The sequence below is a fragment of the Armigeres subalbatus genome, chromosome 2, assembly GCF_024139115.2.
Source record: "Armigeres subalbatus isolate Guangzhou_Male chromosome 2, GZ_Asu_2, whole genome shotgun sequence".
Taxonomy (NCBI): Eukaryota; Metazoa; Arthropoda; class Insecta; order Diptera; family Culicidae; genus Armigeres; species Armigeres subalbatus.
In genome coordinates, this window is record NC_085140.1 from 358509486 (window position 1) to 358527565 (window position 18080).

The following is an 18080-nucleotide window of genomic DNA, read 5'->3' on the forward strand; positions in this document are numbered from 1 at the left end:
ACGACATTATTTATTTTAGTTTGGTCAGAGCGTGGAGGCACATGGTAGGACTACTGACTAGTGTATACAAAACTAATGACCAAACCAAACCGTTGAAAAATCTTTAGATATGCCATCCGATAATGTTTTGTTACCAAACGGTTTGCCGTTTCAAAATTTTTTTTCGTCTATAGGTTTTTGCGTCTACTATCGGTTCTATAAAAAGATAGTTTGTTCCACCCACTTGAGTTAGTACTATCCCATTTAATCCACTTAATCAAGTGGTAGAATTAAATGGGATAGTACTTACCCGTCTATGTAATGACAAGCAAAGACATTCCACCAAAAGAAACTCGAAAAAAAATTTCAAACATGGTTTGTTTTTATAATTCCAACCGCCTTTACGTTCAGGAGAAAAGTTTGTACGTTGTCATCGCGGGACCTGGTTATAAACCTCGAAGTGCATAATGACAGGACTTAAGTCGAGTTAAAAATAGTCAAAGCATATTTGGTACCTACTTTATTTACTTTTCAAAAATCTATCAAATTTCTTACTTTTGAAACAAATAATGTTTGGAGTTCATTCACAAGATAGAACAACGGTGACAACGTGTGTAAGAACATTTTTCTAGAAACGGCAACAATTGGCAGAAAATAAACGATTTTTGAAAGTAATGCCAAACAAGAAAAAAATCATTTCCGAGCACGTGCTATATCGGAAGCTTTTGATGTTGATATTTGCAGATGAACAAAAACAACAAAAAAAATCTCAAATTGTTCCTAAACGCCAGCTCGACAAAACGAAACGAAGGAGGAAGGGAGGACGGACCAGGGTGCTTTTCTCTGGCTTTTTCGCAATAAGCTACATCGAATCGATTTACTACCGCTGTGAAGGGTGACATTGGGATAGAGTTCAACCACTTCCAATACATTTTCCGTAGTTGGTCAGCCACAAGCTGCTGGAGATCCGGAGACTTTTTGGGCTGCTAAATTGAGTTATTAGTAAATGAGCGAAACTCAGTTCAGTGCATTATTAAGGCGATCTCCTGTCGCCCGTGCATTAGCCACCATTCACCCCAATCTGAAATACTGTTAACGTTCAATGTTCACAAGAAAGGATCCTTTCTACTTTTTATTTGGATTTCACTTTTCTTGAAATGCGTGAAGTCATTACAAAGCACGCATTCAACGAGTGAACGATTCACCATCGTTTTCGGAAAAAGCAATTTATAAAGGCAATCACGTTTTGGGAACCTTCCATAGTTCAGCGGTAAGACGCACATCTACAAAGCATACCATGCTGAAAAGAGTCTGAATTTGCGTACCGGTTCCGGTCAAGGGAACTTCCGGGTGGTAATTTCTCTCCACTTTGTTGCTCATTGAGTATCAATGCTAACCATATGCATGAATAATTTTGGTGAAAAGCTAGGCCATGGTCACCAAAACTCACATGATAAAAGAATACAAAATGAATGCATGGATGTTAACTCGCACTCAATAAATGTTGTATTGATTAATGAATAGTAAGTTGTGAGTCGGCAATGTACCAATATATTGTGGGGTGCGATATCAACGAAAAAAGAATAATCGCACTCCTAACAGCAATAAGGAAAAGACTTTCAAAAGTTGAAACAGATACAAACCAGTAAAAGTGTACATATTTCTTTTTTTTTGTTTCGAAATAAAAAAACAGGACGAAAAAAATATAGGGGAAACTTCAATCGTTGGGCAACGCATCACTGCTAATGCTCCACCACAAGTTCAATACATTATATATTGAATTGGTTTTCCTAGTCTATTTATTTCCACTTTTCCGTTCCAATGTTCCAAGTTCACAAGTGCTTATAGATTCAAGCGAAAATGATCCCACAGAAATCGTGGAAAATTTGTTAGCGAAAGCATCAGCAGAGTAGACCGAGTAGTAGGACGTTGTCTTTTGGAATTTTAATGGCGCCCACAAGCAATCAGTTTCCGCATGTCTGCAATACAAGTGGGATTGTGTGGTTGCTCATGGGGGGGATAAAAATTGATGAGATAAATGTTTCATAGCGTGGGCACCCATAGAACTGCGATATGGAAGCAAAGATGACTTTTACTTTACAAATTGAAACATCTGGCTAATATGTATTGAAATACAGTATAGGAAAAATGTAAACTGATAGTTAGTTGCAAGTTAATTGTTATAAGCAATAATCTTGAAAAAAAATATATACTTTTAACGATAATCTTTTTTGTAACATATGTTTCTGTGTACTACATCAAAGTGATATTATCGTAATGTAATCATACCTAACTGTTTGTTTTGTATTATACCTTTTTGCCTTTCTCGTACAACGAAGTTTTTTACTTTGTTTCTGTCAGATGTTGGTCCCAGCAGTACAGTAAAAAACAGATAAAACTTGATTATCACAGGAATGGTTATGGGCTCATCAGGAGGGGTTTACGACGTGTCTTAGCTGCCAAAAAGACTGATAAAATTCATGAACTGCCGTTCAGAGAGAAACGACCTAGGTTGAACCAAATTTTCATTTGTATTTCACTGATTCCGATTGCGCACTTATATCTAAATTAAAACCGAAATTTGTAAAATAGTAAACTCGATCAATTGGTAAGGTTTATATATCATCAGAGGCCGGAGTGGCCTGTGCTGCACATAAAAGACTTCTCCATTCAGCTCGGTTCATGGCTGCCCTTTGCCAACCACGCAGTCTGCGGAGGGTCCGCAAGTCGTCCTCCACCTGATCGATCCACCTTGCCCGCTGTGCACCTCGCCTTCTTGTTCCCGTCGGATCGTTGTCGAGAACCATTTTCACCGGATTACTGTCCGACATTCTGGCTACGTGCCCGGCCCACCGCAGTCTTCCGATTTTCGCGGTGTGAACGATGGATGGTTCTCCCAACAGCTGATGCAACTCGTGGTTCATTCGCCTCCTCCACGTACCGTCCGCCATCTGCAACCCACCAAAGATGGTACGCAACACTTTCCTTTCGAAAACTCCCAGTGCGCGTTGGTCCTCCACGAGCATCGTCCAGGTCTCGTGTCCGTAGAGAACTACCGGTCTTATAAGCGTTTTGTAGATAGTCAGTTTGGTACGGCGGCGAACTCTATTCGATCGGAGCGTCTTGCGGAGGCCAAAGTATGTACGATTTCCAGCCACTATGCGTCTCCGAAATTCTCTGCTGGTATCGTTACCGGCGGTCACCAGTGAGCCCAAGTACACGAATTCTTCAACCACCTCGATTTCGTCACCACCGATAGAAACTAGTGGTGGGTGGCTCACATTGACCTCTCTTGAGCCTCTTCCTATCATGTACTTCGTCTTCGACGTGTTGATGACTAGTCCAATCCGTTTAGCTTCGCTTTTCAGTCTGATGTAGGCTTCCTCCATCCTCTCAAAGTTACGTGCCATGATATCAATGTCGTCGGCGAAACCAAATAACTGGACGGATTTCGTGAAAATCGTACCACTCGTGTCAATCCCTGCCCTTCGTATTACTCCCTCCAAAGCGATGTTGAATAGCAGACACGAAAGACCATCACCTTGCCGTAACCCTCTACGCGTTTCGAAGGGACTCGAGAATGCCCCTGAAACTCGAACTACGCACATCACCCGATCCATCGTCGCCTTGATCAACCGTATCAGTTTATCCGGAAATCCGTTTTCGTGCATTAGCTGCCTTAGCTGGTCCCGATCGATTGTATCATATGCGGCTTTGAAGTCGATAAATAGATGATGTGTGGGCACGTTGTATTCGCGGCATTTCTGCAATACCTGACGTATGGCGAACACCTGGTCTGTGGTAGAGCGTTCACCCATAAATCCCGCCTGGTACTGCCCCACGAACTCTCTTGCAATTGGTGTTAGTTGACGGCATACAGTTTGGGAGAGTACCTTGTAGGCGGAGTTCAGCAATGTGATTGCGCGGTAGTTGTTAATCGCTCTTTTTGTATATGGGACACACGACACCTTCCACCCACTCCTGCGGCAGAACCTCATCCTCTCAAACCTTGGTAATCACCCAGAGCAGCGCTCTAGCTAATGCCTCACCACCGTGTTTAAACAGCTCTCCTGGTAGTTGGTCAACTCCAGGGGCTTTGTTGTTTTTCAGCCGACCGATCTCCTCCTGGATTTCCTGGAGATTCGGAGCCGGAAGACGCATGTCCTGCGCGCGTGCTCCTAGGTTCATTACCATACCGCCACCGTTGTCTGCCATATCGCCATTCAGATGCTCTTCGTAGTGCTGCCGCCACCTTTGGATCACCTCACGCTCGTTCGTAAGAAAGTTTCCGTTTATGTCCTTACACATATCGGGCTGTGGCACGTGGCCCTTACGTGAACGGTTCAACTTCTCATAGAACTTTCGTGCGTTATTAGCGCGGTACAGTTCCTCCGTCTCTTCGCGGTCTCGATCTTCCTGCTGGCGCTTTTTCCTCCGGAAAATCGAGTTTTGTCTGTTCCGCGCCCGTTTGTATCGTGCCTCGTTCGCCCTCGTGCGGTGTTGCAGCAATCTCGCCCATGCTGCATTCTTCTCCTCAACTAACTGCACACATTCGCCGTCATACCAGTCGTTTCTCTGATCCGGCGCCACCGTGCCTATTGCAGCGGTTGTGGTGCTTCCAATGGCGGATCGAATCTCTCCAGCCATCTTCAAGAGATGCTGCGCCTAGCTGCTCTTCCGTTGGGAGTGCCACTTCCAGCTGCTGCGCGTAGTCTTGGGCTAGTCTACCGTCTTGTAGCCGCCCAATGTTAGGCCGCGGCGGACGACTCCGACGCGTGTTGATCACCGTCGAGAGTTTTGAGCGCAGACATACTGCGACGAGGTAGTGGTCGGATTCAATATTCGCACTGCGGTAAGTGCGTACGTTCGTGATGTCGGAGAAGAATTTACCGTCGATTAGAACGTGGTCGATTTGGTTTTCCGTTACTTGATTAGGTGATTTCCATGTGGCCTTGTGGATATTCTTACGGGGAAGAAAGTGCTTCGGACTACCATTCCGCGGGAGGTTGCGAAGTTTATGCATCGTTGGCCGTTGTTGTTCGATACGGTATGCAGACTATCCGGTTCGATGACCGGTCTATACATTTCCTCCCTTCCTACCTGAGCGTTCATGTCACCGATGACGATTTTGACGTCCCGCAGTGGACATCCATCGTATGTCTGCTCCAGCTGCGCATAGAACGCTTCTTTCTTTTCGTCGGATCACCCTTCGTGTGGGCAGTGCACGTTGATGATGCTATAGTTGAAGAAATGGCCCTTTATCCTCAGCTTACACATCCTTGCGTTGATTGGCTGCCACCCAATCACGCGTTGGCGCATCTTTCCCAGCACTATGAAGCCGGTTCCCAGCTCGTTGGTGGTGCCACAGCTTTGGTAGAAGGTAGCCGCTCGATACCCGCTTTTCCACACTTTCTGTCCTGTCCAGCAGATTTCCTGCAGCGCTACGACATCGAAGTTGCGGGGATGTAATTCATCGTAGATTATCCTATTGCAACCTGCGAAGCCTAGCGACTTGCAGTTCCATGTTCCAAGCTTCCAATCGTGGTCCTTTATTCGTCGCCTAGGTCGTTGCCGATTGTATCGAGTCGTATTATCTTCTATGTCGTTCGTAATAATTGTTTTTAAAGGCGGCTTATTGGGCCTGCGCAAACCTCCTGTCTCGTCGGAGGGCCGTCGTGTCAGGGCTGTTTAGCGTCCCACCTAACACCAGGACTTGGGCTTGTGCGCTTTGAGCGGCACACGGTCGCTTTGGCGGAGCCTACTTGCGGATACATGCAGCTTTTTTTAGAGGTTTAACAGGGCCCACTGTCAAACCCCACCACATCCTAGGCAGGCGCCACAACTCGCAGATGGCCTGGGGAGGGATCGTCAAGCCCTTGGACATAGTCCCTGCTGCCCCATTAGTAAGGTGCATCTAACAATTCTGGCAATTCACGACCTTGGAGGCTCCTCAAACCGAACTCATTCGGGAGCAGGAAACTCGTAGTGTTACACCCAGGCTTTTTTAAACGGTTGGAATTCATTAATTTCTCGATACCACCTGAATTTTCTTTGATTTCTTGTAATTTGTTTTTGGCGGGTAAACTTATTGTTTCATTGACCCTAAAGGTGTATATTGATTCAAACCGTGCAAAAACAACCTCGGTGTATACGTTTTGTAACATATGTACGTAGATAATAACCATAGAAGAACTTCACATCCATAATAGAGTAACGATTGTATTTTGAACTTTAGGAAATGTTTTGTTTATTTTGTTACAAACGTATGCACGTAAAGAAAAACCTTATGAGTTAGAGCAAAAAATCATTCGAAAATACTAATACGCTTCATTATGGTACCTAATGAATGATCCCATAACAAACAGCAAATAACAATCATAAGTTATCGAAAAGTATAAATTTTGGAATGTATATGGCTAATGCAATGTATAAGTTTTGAGATTCAAAAACTTCAAACTGTTATATCACTCAGATCTATTTCCGGTAGATATTAACCACGACTCACAAGTGCATCGATTATTAAAATGTTTTACAATTGTATTAGTGGCTCATGCAATTTGATAAGCAAAGTTTTCCTCAGCTTAGTGGTAAGATACATGGCTACAAAACAAGACTACACTGGGATCGATTCTCAGTTCGATCTAGGAAATTTTCGGGTTCTATTTTTTCGACTTCTTGACCCTGAAAATACCCTCGATTTCACCTCATGATACACGAATGCAAAAATGATAACTTGGTTTATAAACCTAGCAGTTATTAACTGGTGAAGCCTTTATGAACACTAAGCTATAAAGCCGCAATGTACCATTGGGGGTGTTATTCCAACAAGCCTGAAGTTTGACTAGACCTGTAGGAATTTCAAAACCAGAAAAGAAGGTGACGGTTTTCCTTGTTTCTATCTATATATTGTTGTCAGAGGGATTTTTTAATAAAATTTTCTGAAACATGATCAAAACATTTTTTAAATAGTAATGCAAACACAGAAAACATTATCAACCAATAAGATTCAAGACGTCAAAGACGAGTTTAGTATTTTCCATTTAATTCCACTACGTTTTGTTATCTTTGCAGATACGTATTTTGACCTCAATTGTGAGGCCGTATTCAGTGTCTCGTACTTGACTCAACTTGAAGAAAAGATTCGCAGCTTGCACTATTAAATAAAATTAAACTTTATACTGCTATTTATATACCTAATTTGATCTTAATTGCCTACTTTATTTACCTTTACAACTAATTACCTCATTGCTCAGGTAGAAACTTGAAGACCCAAGGGCTTAAAATAATTAAAAGAGCTTAAAATAATTTTTCAATCATCAAGAGTCAGCACTAAGATCAAGTAAGATAAAGATTCAATGTAGAGGTAGCACACAATTCTTCATTCAATTAAAATGACAATCCGTTTGTTTATCTAAATTAAATACTTCATGATAGAACTAATTACCAAAAATTCTCACTCGGATGTTTCTAGGAATGGTTGTAAAGTTCCCAACATCAATTATTCAAGATCGGCTTTCATTTATTTATTCATTTCCAATTAAACTGGAGGTTTCCACCCGTGAGCTGTGTTCAATTATTTTAAATCGTGTGACAGTTAAAGTGGGTGGTGGATCGACTCAGGGAAACAACATAAAGGATGGAAAACCGATCCGATGGAGATGGAGACATTCACACTGTCTGTAAACAGGTAAAAATGGAGTGCAATTTTGCATCCCACTAGCGATGGGTGGTGCCACGTGGTACGTTGAAATGTGACAGCATAAGCTACTTAGAGCATATATCCTTTTAAAGTCACATCGAGAGGGGAAAAGCTAGTACACATCAACAACCCACAACGAACAAAGGAGTTCGAAGTAGTATGCTCTTTGTTTCAATTTGTCCCAGAAAGACGCGAAAGCACATTGTCAAGCACAGCATTTTGCTTTGTCTCTTAAATTGCATAGTATGGGTCTTGTAGTGGTCTTACGGTTCACTGTACTTGTTTTTTTGGGGATAAAAAATTTAAACTATAATTGGAGCACGAATGAAGTTTTTTAAGCGTGTGCACTGCATGTGCTTTCATCTCCCGTGAACATAGGCATTAGGCAAACTCTTTATCATGTTACTAATACGACGGGAATTCAAAGCTCTTCTTTATAGAACCGTAAAGAATGAAATATTGAAACAGGCTAGTAATGAAAACTTAGTAGCCAGCCCGTTAAATTAACGTCAAACATGGCTCGTTCAACAACTATCAAGGAAGCCCTACAACGTTGGTCAGCGGAGCGAGATGGAGAAGACCCCACCAAAGCCAAAGACATACAACTACAATTTCAATGGCCTCCGATTGAAAAGATGGATGGCACTTTATCTACGTTGGTTGAATGCGAGTGAGGTTTACTGTTGAGTTATATTTTTTTTTTGTTTCTATAAAAACTATTTCGCTTTTCTATTTTTGATTAAACTTCAAAACAAGGAAACTCAGTATATCGTCAAACATGATTGACAAAATTGTCGGCTTGAACGGAATGAAAAATCTACGGATTTTATCTCTGGGTCGAAATAACATCCGAGCACTCACTGGGCTTGTAAGCGGTTGAAGTGATAAACCCACCCACATTTTCACCTCCTTAATCTAAACCACTATTCCAGGAGGTAGTCGGTGAAACACTGGAAGAGCTGTGGGTTAGCTACAATCTTATCGACAAGCTAAAGGGTGTCGAAAATCTGAAGTGCCTCAAAGTGCTCTACATCGGAAACAACTCGATCCGTGAGTGGGGTGAGTTCAACAAGCTACAGGCGGTCTCAACCCTGGAGGAATTGCTCTTTGTCGGAAATCCTCTGGTCGAAAATATCGATGGGGTGGCTTATCAGAGGGAGGTCCTGAAAAGGTTACCATTCCTGAAGAAGCTGGACGGTGAAGCACTGCTAGCGGATGAAGACTGATTGCTGGCCGGATTTACATTCCTTGTAGTACTCATATAAGTGAGCATATATGTCTGTTTTTGTGCATGATGTGTACTCAGTGTAGAAGCTATGCTTGTGCAATGTTTGAATATATGTAAAGCAAATAGATACAGCTACATGTCGTTTTATTGCTGCAAAATATTATCGTGCGTTATCATCTGTTTGTGTCGACTGCTACCAAGGGGAGAATTTTTTTTTTCTTTCTATATTTGAAACGATGCTGCGAAACATCATACGGCTGTCGTTTTAGCTTTTATTTGTACATTCTGTTCCACTGATTCACATTGCATTACAAAAAAAACATTCATTGCTCAGGAAAGCGGAAACATTATGTATACAATGTGGTGCTGAATATTTGGTGGTTTTTCGCCTTTCTCGTATAACATAGCCTTTAAGGATCACTCCAAAAACGAACCTTTGATAGGAGACCCGGAAATTTACAGGGTTCTATTGATCGACTCAGCTTAACGAACTGAGGTGAGGTCTGTATGTGTGTATGTGTACAACTTTAATAAACCCCCTTTTTTGAAATTTGACAATTATCGATTTGTTGCATTGATCGCCTTGCATAGATCAGACATTGCAATTCGGGATTGTTGGAACATCATTGCTTTTTCGCTAGGATCCACTCTTGGTAAAAAATCATAAACTTTTTTTGTTGGAACAATGCAATGCATAAGTTGAGGGTTGGGAGTTGGGGTATAAACGTAATACACCCACAGAGTGAAGAACCGAACCCATGGGTGAGCACACAAGTAAGCCTCGCATGATACGCATGGTCGGTGTGGCAAAAATCTAAAGAAATTTACAAATTATTTTTGTGTGTTAATATTTACCCGCTGTAAAGAATCCAAATAAATGTTATTTGTCAAATATGGTATTAGTCAAATATGGTATACATGCCATTCGAATTAAATCTTTCAGACGTTATGCATGCGCATCGCGTTTTCAAGCGTTGTATCATGATGGCTTATTAGTCGTAGATGTGAACAATTAACTTTAATTCATTTGCAGATGTTGGGCGTGCCACGTACGTATCGTTAGTAGCAACTTGGTTCAAAGGTGTAGCCAGAGGGGGCAGAGTCGTGCCGTGGCTCTTCGCTAAATTGTGGGAAGTTTGCAATAAAATCGTGGAGCATCATAAAAAAGGAAATCATAGTCGCCAACAACGGAAAATCCTGCACGAGGCGTCAATTAGAGTTGGCGGCTGTGACATCCAAGGATGTTATCGATCATTCAGTAATTTGCGTTCGATCATTAAGTAGTTTGTCAATAACACATTCCAGAAGCTGAATTTTAAAATGTGTTGTATGGTGGACTTCTAGAGCGAAGGTTTTTCTACAACTCTGCCCAATGGTTCGTTGCTTGAATTCCACTAGTAACGGAGTTATAGCGTTAGTTGCTGTAACTTAGACTAGATGATAACAAAATTCCAATCATTTAGTTTCAGTTACTGCAACTAACGCTATAACTCCGTTATTAGTTAAATTCTAACAACGAACCATTAGGCAGAGTTGTATGAAAACCTTCGCACTAGAAGTCCACCATACAACACATTTTAAAATTCAGCTTCTGGAATGAGTTATTGACTACTAAATGATCGAACGCAAATTACTAAATGATCGATAACATCCTTGGTGACATCATCTCCAAGATAACTTCCAAATAATTGGGGGTGATGCTTATTAATAAATAGAGCTTCGACAGCCATATCGACTTATAGCGAACAGCTCGAGGCCATTGAGCGCGAACTGCAATGTCCGAAAGCTGGAGTGTACTCATAGGCTGACGTGTCTGAGAGTCATCAACAGTCAACACATACCGTATCACATTTCACGAGGCAGCATGCGTACTCGCGGGCATGATGATCATCAAACAGACCTCATGGAGAGCAGAACTTTGGCAGGCCACCATTGAAGAAGGTGGAGAATCGTAGTCAGTACTTATTTTCTCATTTTCAATGAGAGATGTCACACGGCGTTTACATGTCCCTTTTAAATCTTTATTGAAACGCAAAGAATGGAAGGCAGGCTACAAAAATCTAAAAAAATATTGTTCCGTGGCAGGTCATGACAGTATGCAAAGTCTGCTTTATTTTTGTGTTCATCACCACTTTCAACTCAGTGGATTACAGATATATGATTAATTTATCGACTAGTTATTATTCTTTGCATATATCTATTACAATAATTTAAAAATGTTAATTTCAAAGCAAAGCCTTTTATGACTGCTTTTCATGTGAAATTGAACAAGAACCCGCGATACTTTCATTTGGTCACCCGAGATAGAAACTCTCTGTATTTATTATAAGGCTTGCTGACGTTAATCATCTTTATCTTTCTCTTGCACGCGCACGGAAGGGAAGCGTTTCCCGATGAAAACAAATCCTATCCATTATGTGCGCGTACAAGAGAAAGATGATCAAACGTCAGCAAGCTCTATGACGATCACGACATTTTGCGCTACTGATCGTAGTGCATCGCTGCGGAAGATAGATGTCGATACTCGTGTCGATAATTAACGGGAGTGCCTGCGTGGTTACCATCATTGCAAATATTGTTAGCTTATGGTGAGCTCTGCGGCTACCCAGAGCGTGGTGCCACGGTCGATTGTAGAGAAGCTCCAGCTGTTAGGGAACTTCTTTTCGGACTTCGGAGTAGCATAGATCCGCCATCGGTGACTATCCGAGTCGTTTGCGATCGTGATCGAACTGAGAGCTGAATGGCATAATGATTTAGCTAAGAGCTGGTATTAGGATGAATCAAGATAACTGGACATCGGTTATCATCAGAGTTTGGCTAGATCCACCACAAGAGACTAGTCCGTGTGCTGAAGAAGTAAGTTTTTAAAGCAGTGAATGGTGTAAGATCCTCTTCCTCTTTATTTCTCCTCGATCGAATATCGGAGAAACCGAGCGAGTAATTTAACCCGGAACACTGCAAACCCGATAATAACAACGATTTTTTGAGATCATTTTTTTTTATTTGCTTATCCGTCCAGTACTTGGTTCAGTCCGCGTGGTCGTCAGGTTTTCGCGCATAAACCGTAAAGTATTCCGTTGTCCATCATCGTACGAATCCTCAGGTCGTTGGCCGCAAACTCCAAGGAGGATTTCCCCTCCTTGGCTAACTCATAACCAGGCAAATGTTTCAATGAGGTTCGTCTTGCCTCCTTGAAACATTCGGCTGGCCATGGCTAGCAGCAACTGGTACTGATACCCTTAGACGTCTACTGTCCATGCTGACCGCACAGCTGAGCAACAAACCTAGATTACACTTAACAAATATACAAGCAAAGTGTAAGCAGTTGCTGCTGATTGTCAATTAAGTTTCAAAGCATTTCGAACCTTAATTGAAGTAGTGCTCATGCACTAATACTCATAAGTATATAGATTCAGAATATGAAATATTTTTTTCTTAAAAAGTTGTACCCTCCCTGTTCGAAATCGGTTTGGGGTCCATTTTTCACCATCGGCTCGAAAGCCAAAGTATCAAACAGTTGGCCTTATGGATCATCTTTCTGGGCCGTAATAATAAAAGGTTGTTGCTTTCAATGATGTTAAGGTGAATAACGGGAATTAGACCGTAGACGGAAATGCCATCCTTAACCATATTCATTACTTTCTTCCACCATTTCAATAAGCTACTCTGCCCATGATTTCATAGTTGACGTAACAACCAGCACCATCGATGTTGGGAAAACGCATTTTTATCAATTTTACCTGAATCATCATATCAATCAACAAAATACATGAACTAATCTGTCTAAATGGACAATATTAGTAGTTATTTTAAGGCCGCGGGGAATTAATTAATATTCCTTTAATTGAAGTGGTCTAAATATGCATACGACAGTTTATGCGATCAAACAAACGTTTTGTGAAATGTTTGTTCCCATAACATGGCGTAAAAACCAGGCTACTACGTGTGGTTATATAGCGCTAAAGAATAATTCTAGTTAGTTGCAACGATTTATTGAAGAAAGAAATCTTTTGGAAAGTTCGAGTTTCCGGTGAAGGTTTCTCGGATAGCTCTTTCCGTGAACATTAAAATTATGAGGTAAAGATAAAATTATGAGTGGAAGAGTTCGTGTTGCAAAGAATTTAATCAGTACCGAACAGGGATTTTTGCACATTACAGCATTAGAATGGTTCTGTAACAAGTGTGCAAGCAGTTGCCGTTTTCATGTATTTACCAAAGCCCTTGTTCCAACCAAATTTTAATACCCGAGTAGACGAGGATTAGAAGTAAATCAATCGTGATTAGATTGCATAATGAGATATGGGCATGATTCATATGTAGGATATAAAAGCACAAAATATCAGAGGTGAGGTTATCATTTAATGGTATTTGGAAGAAGTGATTAATATCTCGAGCTATTAGTTTGTTTTCATCCATAACACATCTTGATATTTAAATAACACGTCGGTGCATTTTTTTGTTGATATTTTTGGCTGCGCTTTTGAATCATACATCAAAGTCCATATCATGTTGTATAATTCAGTTCTGGCCGGGTAAGGTAATGAAAAACATGAATAAGAATTGTATTACAATTGTAAAAACTAAAATAACTGCAGTGGAATATATTAGGATCCTTCCCGGTAAATGTGCTCGAAATATACATACCAATATTATTAAGCTGAAGTACAAATAAAAAGCCATTTAACACGCACTAATTCTTATGTGTTAAGTCCTCAGTGGCAGACCTCTCCTGTCACGCAAAAAATTAAGCTAGATTTTGGTTCATCATTGCGTTACATAATTAATAGATTTTCATTCTTCTTCTATATTATACTTCCTTTTGAATGATCGCGTTTGTCTTAAATCAAAACTTGTGGCGACAATAATTAGCAAACAAACATTATTTTATTGATTCAAAAGAATGTAAACGTTTATCTCCAGAGCTACACCTCGATGGATGAAAGCTTATTTTGTCGGATTATACCGTGGATTTCACTAGAAATGCAGAAGGAAGTTTGGCAGAAGGAAGGTCGTGCGATATGTGCCATCACAAATATTGCTCTCCGCTCGCTTTCAAACCGACTTCTATAAAAACATTCTTCATGCCTGCCGTATCCTAACGTAACTATCAACTCTATACTTTCGCCTCTAACTCTACCATGAACATGTACGTCTAAGTTTGGAAGTTGATATTAGCATTTCCATATCATTGTAAGAAACGCTTGCTTCAGCAGGAACTTGCATATTAATTTTTGATTACAAAATCAGTTACGCCCAAATCATAAAGTAGTCCTGAAATACGACAAAGTAAAACGAAAATCTATGTAGTGCTTAATTAGTGGTTTGTGAATGTCGAAAAAATATGAGACAGGTTTTTGCTCCATATTGCAGCAGGTAATGGAGGTACGTCAAGTTATGCGATCAAATGACCATTTTTCCAAAAACAATTATCGCCATAACTCAAATGTTTCCGAACAAACCATGAATCTTTTTTCATGGAGCATATGTATAACCGTACGAAGAAGCCATATTCGCAAAAAAGTGTGTTTTGGTCATTTTGGCTTATACGTCAACTATGTGATCATGGGCAGTACTCAGCCGAACAGAAAGCAAACCAAAGTGTCTATCGTGTTCTCGACAGTGCTGTCAGAGAAACGATTCAAAGCGAAATTTCTACTTCACTAGCAGCAAAGGCTTAAGCACATCCAGTACCTACCTATTAATTCATAGTAGGAAGGAGTGTCAAGTTCATGTGAAATACCCATGAAGTGTTTATCTTAACCATGTGCTCATACGCTCATTTCCTTACCGTTGACACATAACTACCCTCACTTCAACCGTGGTGATTCGTTTGAAGGCTTTCCCTGTGCTTAGTTATCCACACATCATTATGCCAGCAGGACTACCGGCAGGAGTCTCAGACACAGACTATTTGTTCAGAGTGTTAAAATTCGCAACAAAAAGCTGCTTTCTTCCGCTATCAGTAGGCCATGCACGCTAGCATTCTCTAAAACAACATTGCGTTTTTGTCATGTGAAATGTCTGTCTCCTAAAACAGCATAAATTATTTTAAACAATATACCTACAATAATTATGTGTGTATCCGCAGTAGAAGCATAAGTACTAGAACGCTAGTGGCGCTGTAGTCATTCAAATTGTTTAGCCAAATTATGATTCAACAAGCTTCAATAGACCATAATTTATGCATCATGTTGAAGTGCATGTTTGATTTCAACACCAACATCGGTTTGACATTTGTAGTACCGGTGCTTTGGCTGTCTGGTCGAAGTAACCTAGATGTTAGTCACGCGAACAGGAACGACATTAGCAATCTTACACTTTTGAATCAACTGTATCCGCTGGCTAACGAATTTCACCGTATTATTCCAATACAGAACGAAACTATTCATAATTCGTGATTGTTTCTCTGAACCAAATGAACAAAAGTGGAATAATAATTGTCCCCAATTGTATGTCTTTCAAGGTAAAATCTCGCTCACTCGATATTGAAGGGCCAAGAAACCAATCCAGATAATCTAGAATTTACATCGAGTTGGTCACATTTTGTTCACCAACATATATTAAAATCAGTCGCTTTGATGACAATTGAAGTAAATTTTTACACATGGCTTTGTCAGTAACGTATATTAAACAATAATACAAAAGTTTCCCGCAATTTGCGATTCTGACTGTTGAAATAGTTCTTTTGTAAAAGCTCTCTATTCTCGGTGTTTAGCGTGAGCAACGAGGACAACGGAACCCGCTTGCCTAACATGCCACCGGCAACAATTAGTCTATACTACTCGACGTCCTGGTCCGGGTGGCTTCCCTGTTTCTGATGGTCCATTCGGTAGAAGATTCCTTCCTTGCATGAGCAGCTACATACACAATCAGATATATGTAGTTTGTAAGTGTGGCAAGTACTGTTTCGCAAATGCTGACAATAATGGTCCTTCAAGAGCGTATGGAAAACAGATGACATTTTGCTGCTGCTGGAAAGAGCTCATATATCAATGCTCACTTCGGAAAGAACGATTAGCTAAGTTTTATTTCTTCCCGGTCTGTTCGTAAGACTTGACTATCAGATGTGGTGTGCCGATGTGTAGAATTTCATCAAAACATATCAGTGCATTACCGTCGTCGGGGTGACAATGGGTCAAATGGGGGTGAGAATGGGTCACTGTTTCAACTACTTAGAATGCTACTTAGACTACTACTAGAATGCTACTACTTAGAATTGTAGAATGGATTGTATGTATTTGAGGGCAAGAAGACTAAAATATAAGAGACCTTTTTGAACGATTTTGCTCTACGACCTCCAGGCTGTAGATGAGAGCGATGACCCATTCTCACCCCCCAGACCCATTGTCACCCCCGATGGCGGTACTTTCGAAGTGTGTTTACCATACACATCGGGAAAACGATTTTCATTAATTTCAAGACAAAAAGAGAGGCAGAAAAACTATCTTAGTAGTATTGCGTCTTTAACAACACGTCTCTGCTAAGATGCAAATACTATGGTGGATTTTTAAAGAAAATTACAGTCACTAAAAGTCTAGTAGAAATATATGATTCGAGAATGAGAAAAACAACATGCTAAATCTGGGTAGATCTTGCTATGCGTGTGCCCTGTACGCAGATTAATGACTTTATTCCCAATCCAAATATTGTATAAGGCTTTACAATTTTGCAAGCTTCTCTTACAATATCTGTATTAGAAGCTTACATTTTTTTGTATAAGAATCTAACAATTTTGCATATGCCCAGTTCTCATACAGATTTTGGTCGGATCCTACGCAAAATTGTAAGAAACTCTGACATCAGCTGGTTGGATGATACTTAACGGAGGTAGGAAAGTGAGATAATAACCATCATGTCCATCAGATTTTTATCAGTTTTGTTAAAAACTGAGACAATATCAACTCAAGGTATACACTGTCCAAGTAGCAGTTGGCTTACCAGTAAATAAAGTCAAGTATTGCGGTTCTTCACACAGTGGCCACAATGGAAAAAGCTCTTTTAGCAAAATAAATACAGTAGAAAAAATGTAACGATTTGTTCTCTCTTCTTGTCCAATTAGAGTCCAAGAGTGCGCTAAATCTCTTCACGCATAACTCTCGTAAGGCTATACTTCGCCCAAATTGAATCTTCTTCGAACTGTATTTCATCATTTTTTCGCCAATTGGATTCTATAATTAGGAAAGCTTTGATCACCGTGTGGCTTTATCGAAATTAATTTATTGGCTTTTTTCGGTGATAATTATACTACTCAAAGCGAAAGGGAGTAGATGAAAGTAATGAAGATACAGATTCGATTGACACCGCAAGCGAACGGCAAGTGTGAAATTTAGCGCGCTATTCTATGAATTTCTGAAAATATGCCACGAATCAATAGAACTGCACATTAGCAAGTTGAAATCGCTGTTATTTTGCCTGTCTTGGTACAGTGATCACCACGTCACTATCCAAGCCGTTCCTAGGTGGACGTTAGGCAGAATAACAGCGATTTCAACAATGCTCGTTCTCTCATATGGCCCTCTGCTAATCTTCAGTTTCTATTCATTTCACACTTCCCGCTCGCTTGCGGTGTCAATCGAATCTGTATCTTCATTACTTTCATCTATTCCCTTTCGCTTTGAGTAGTATAATTATCACCGAAAAAAGCTATACACCCGTAGCGCTGGGTAGACACCTTTACGTGGTGTGTTACGGGGTAAGATCTACCACGGTTACATTGCCAGCTACAGGCAAATCCTGACCCAACGAATACCCTTCCTCATTATCCAACTCCGTGGTATTTATGAGGGTGTCGCTAAGTCGGTGGCCTCTCGTTAAGTAAGTACCATATCAACACTTCCTTCCTCTCCCTAGTTACGGTGAAGATGGGCGTGGCCAGACGTAGTAATCCTCATGCTTTTGTTATTTTTGTTTAAGACTGGAATCAAGGACCACTTCCCTTCTTGATTTCTGATAGCATTCTAGATAAGGATCTCAAAAGTGAAACATGAGTATCACTAGTGTCCAATCTACGAATTACACCGTAACAATGCTAATGCTAATGCTATAATTATCACCGAAAAAAAAAAACAATAAATTAATTTCGATAAAGTCACGCGGTGAGGGGCCCTCCTTAGCCGTGAGGTAAGATACGCGGCGATTCCCGGTGCCGGTCTAGGCAGTTTTCGGATTGAAAAT

General features: G+C 40.7%; 2 protein-coding genes across 7 annotated transcripts in view; one reads left to right on the forward strand and one right to left on the reverse strand.

The window, feature by feature from the left end:
- Positions 1–18080, reverse strand: part of LOC134212970 (CD63 antigen-like) — a 119073-nt gene that overhangs the window by 50863 nt on the left and 50130 nt on the right. The gene's annotated exons all lie outside the window — the stretch shown is intronic.
- Positions 8188–9033, forward strand: LOC134217132 (dynein axonemal light chain 1-like). Its single transcript, XM_062695912.1, has 3 exons — positions 8188–8348; positions 8435–8546; positions 8611–9033. The coding sequence occupies exons 1-3, from the start codon at positions 8194–8196 to the stop codon at positions 8902–8904; spliced, it is 561 nt and encodes a 186-aa protein (XP_062551896.1). The 5' UTR covers positions 8188–8193; the 3' UTR covers positions 8905–9033.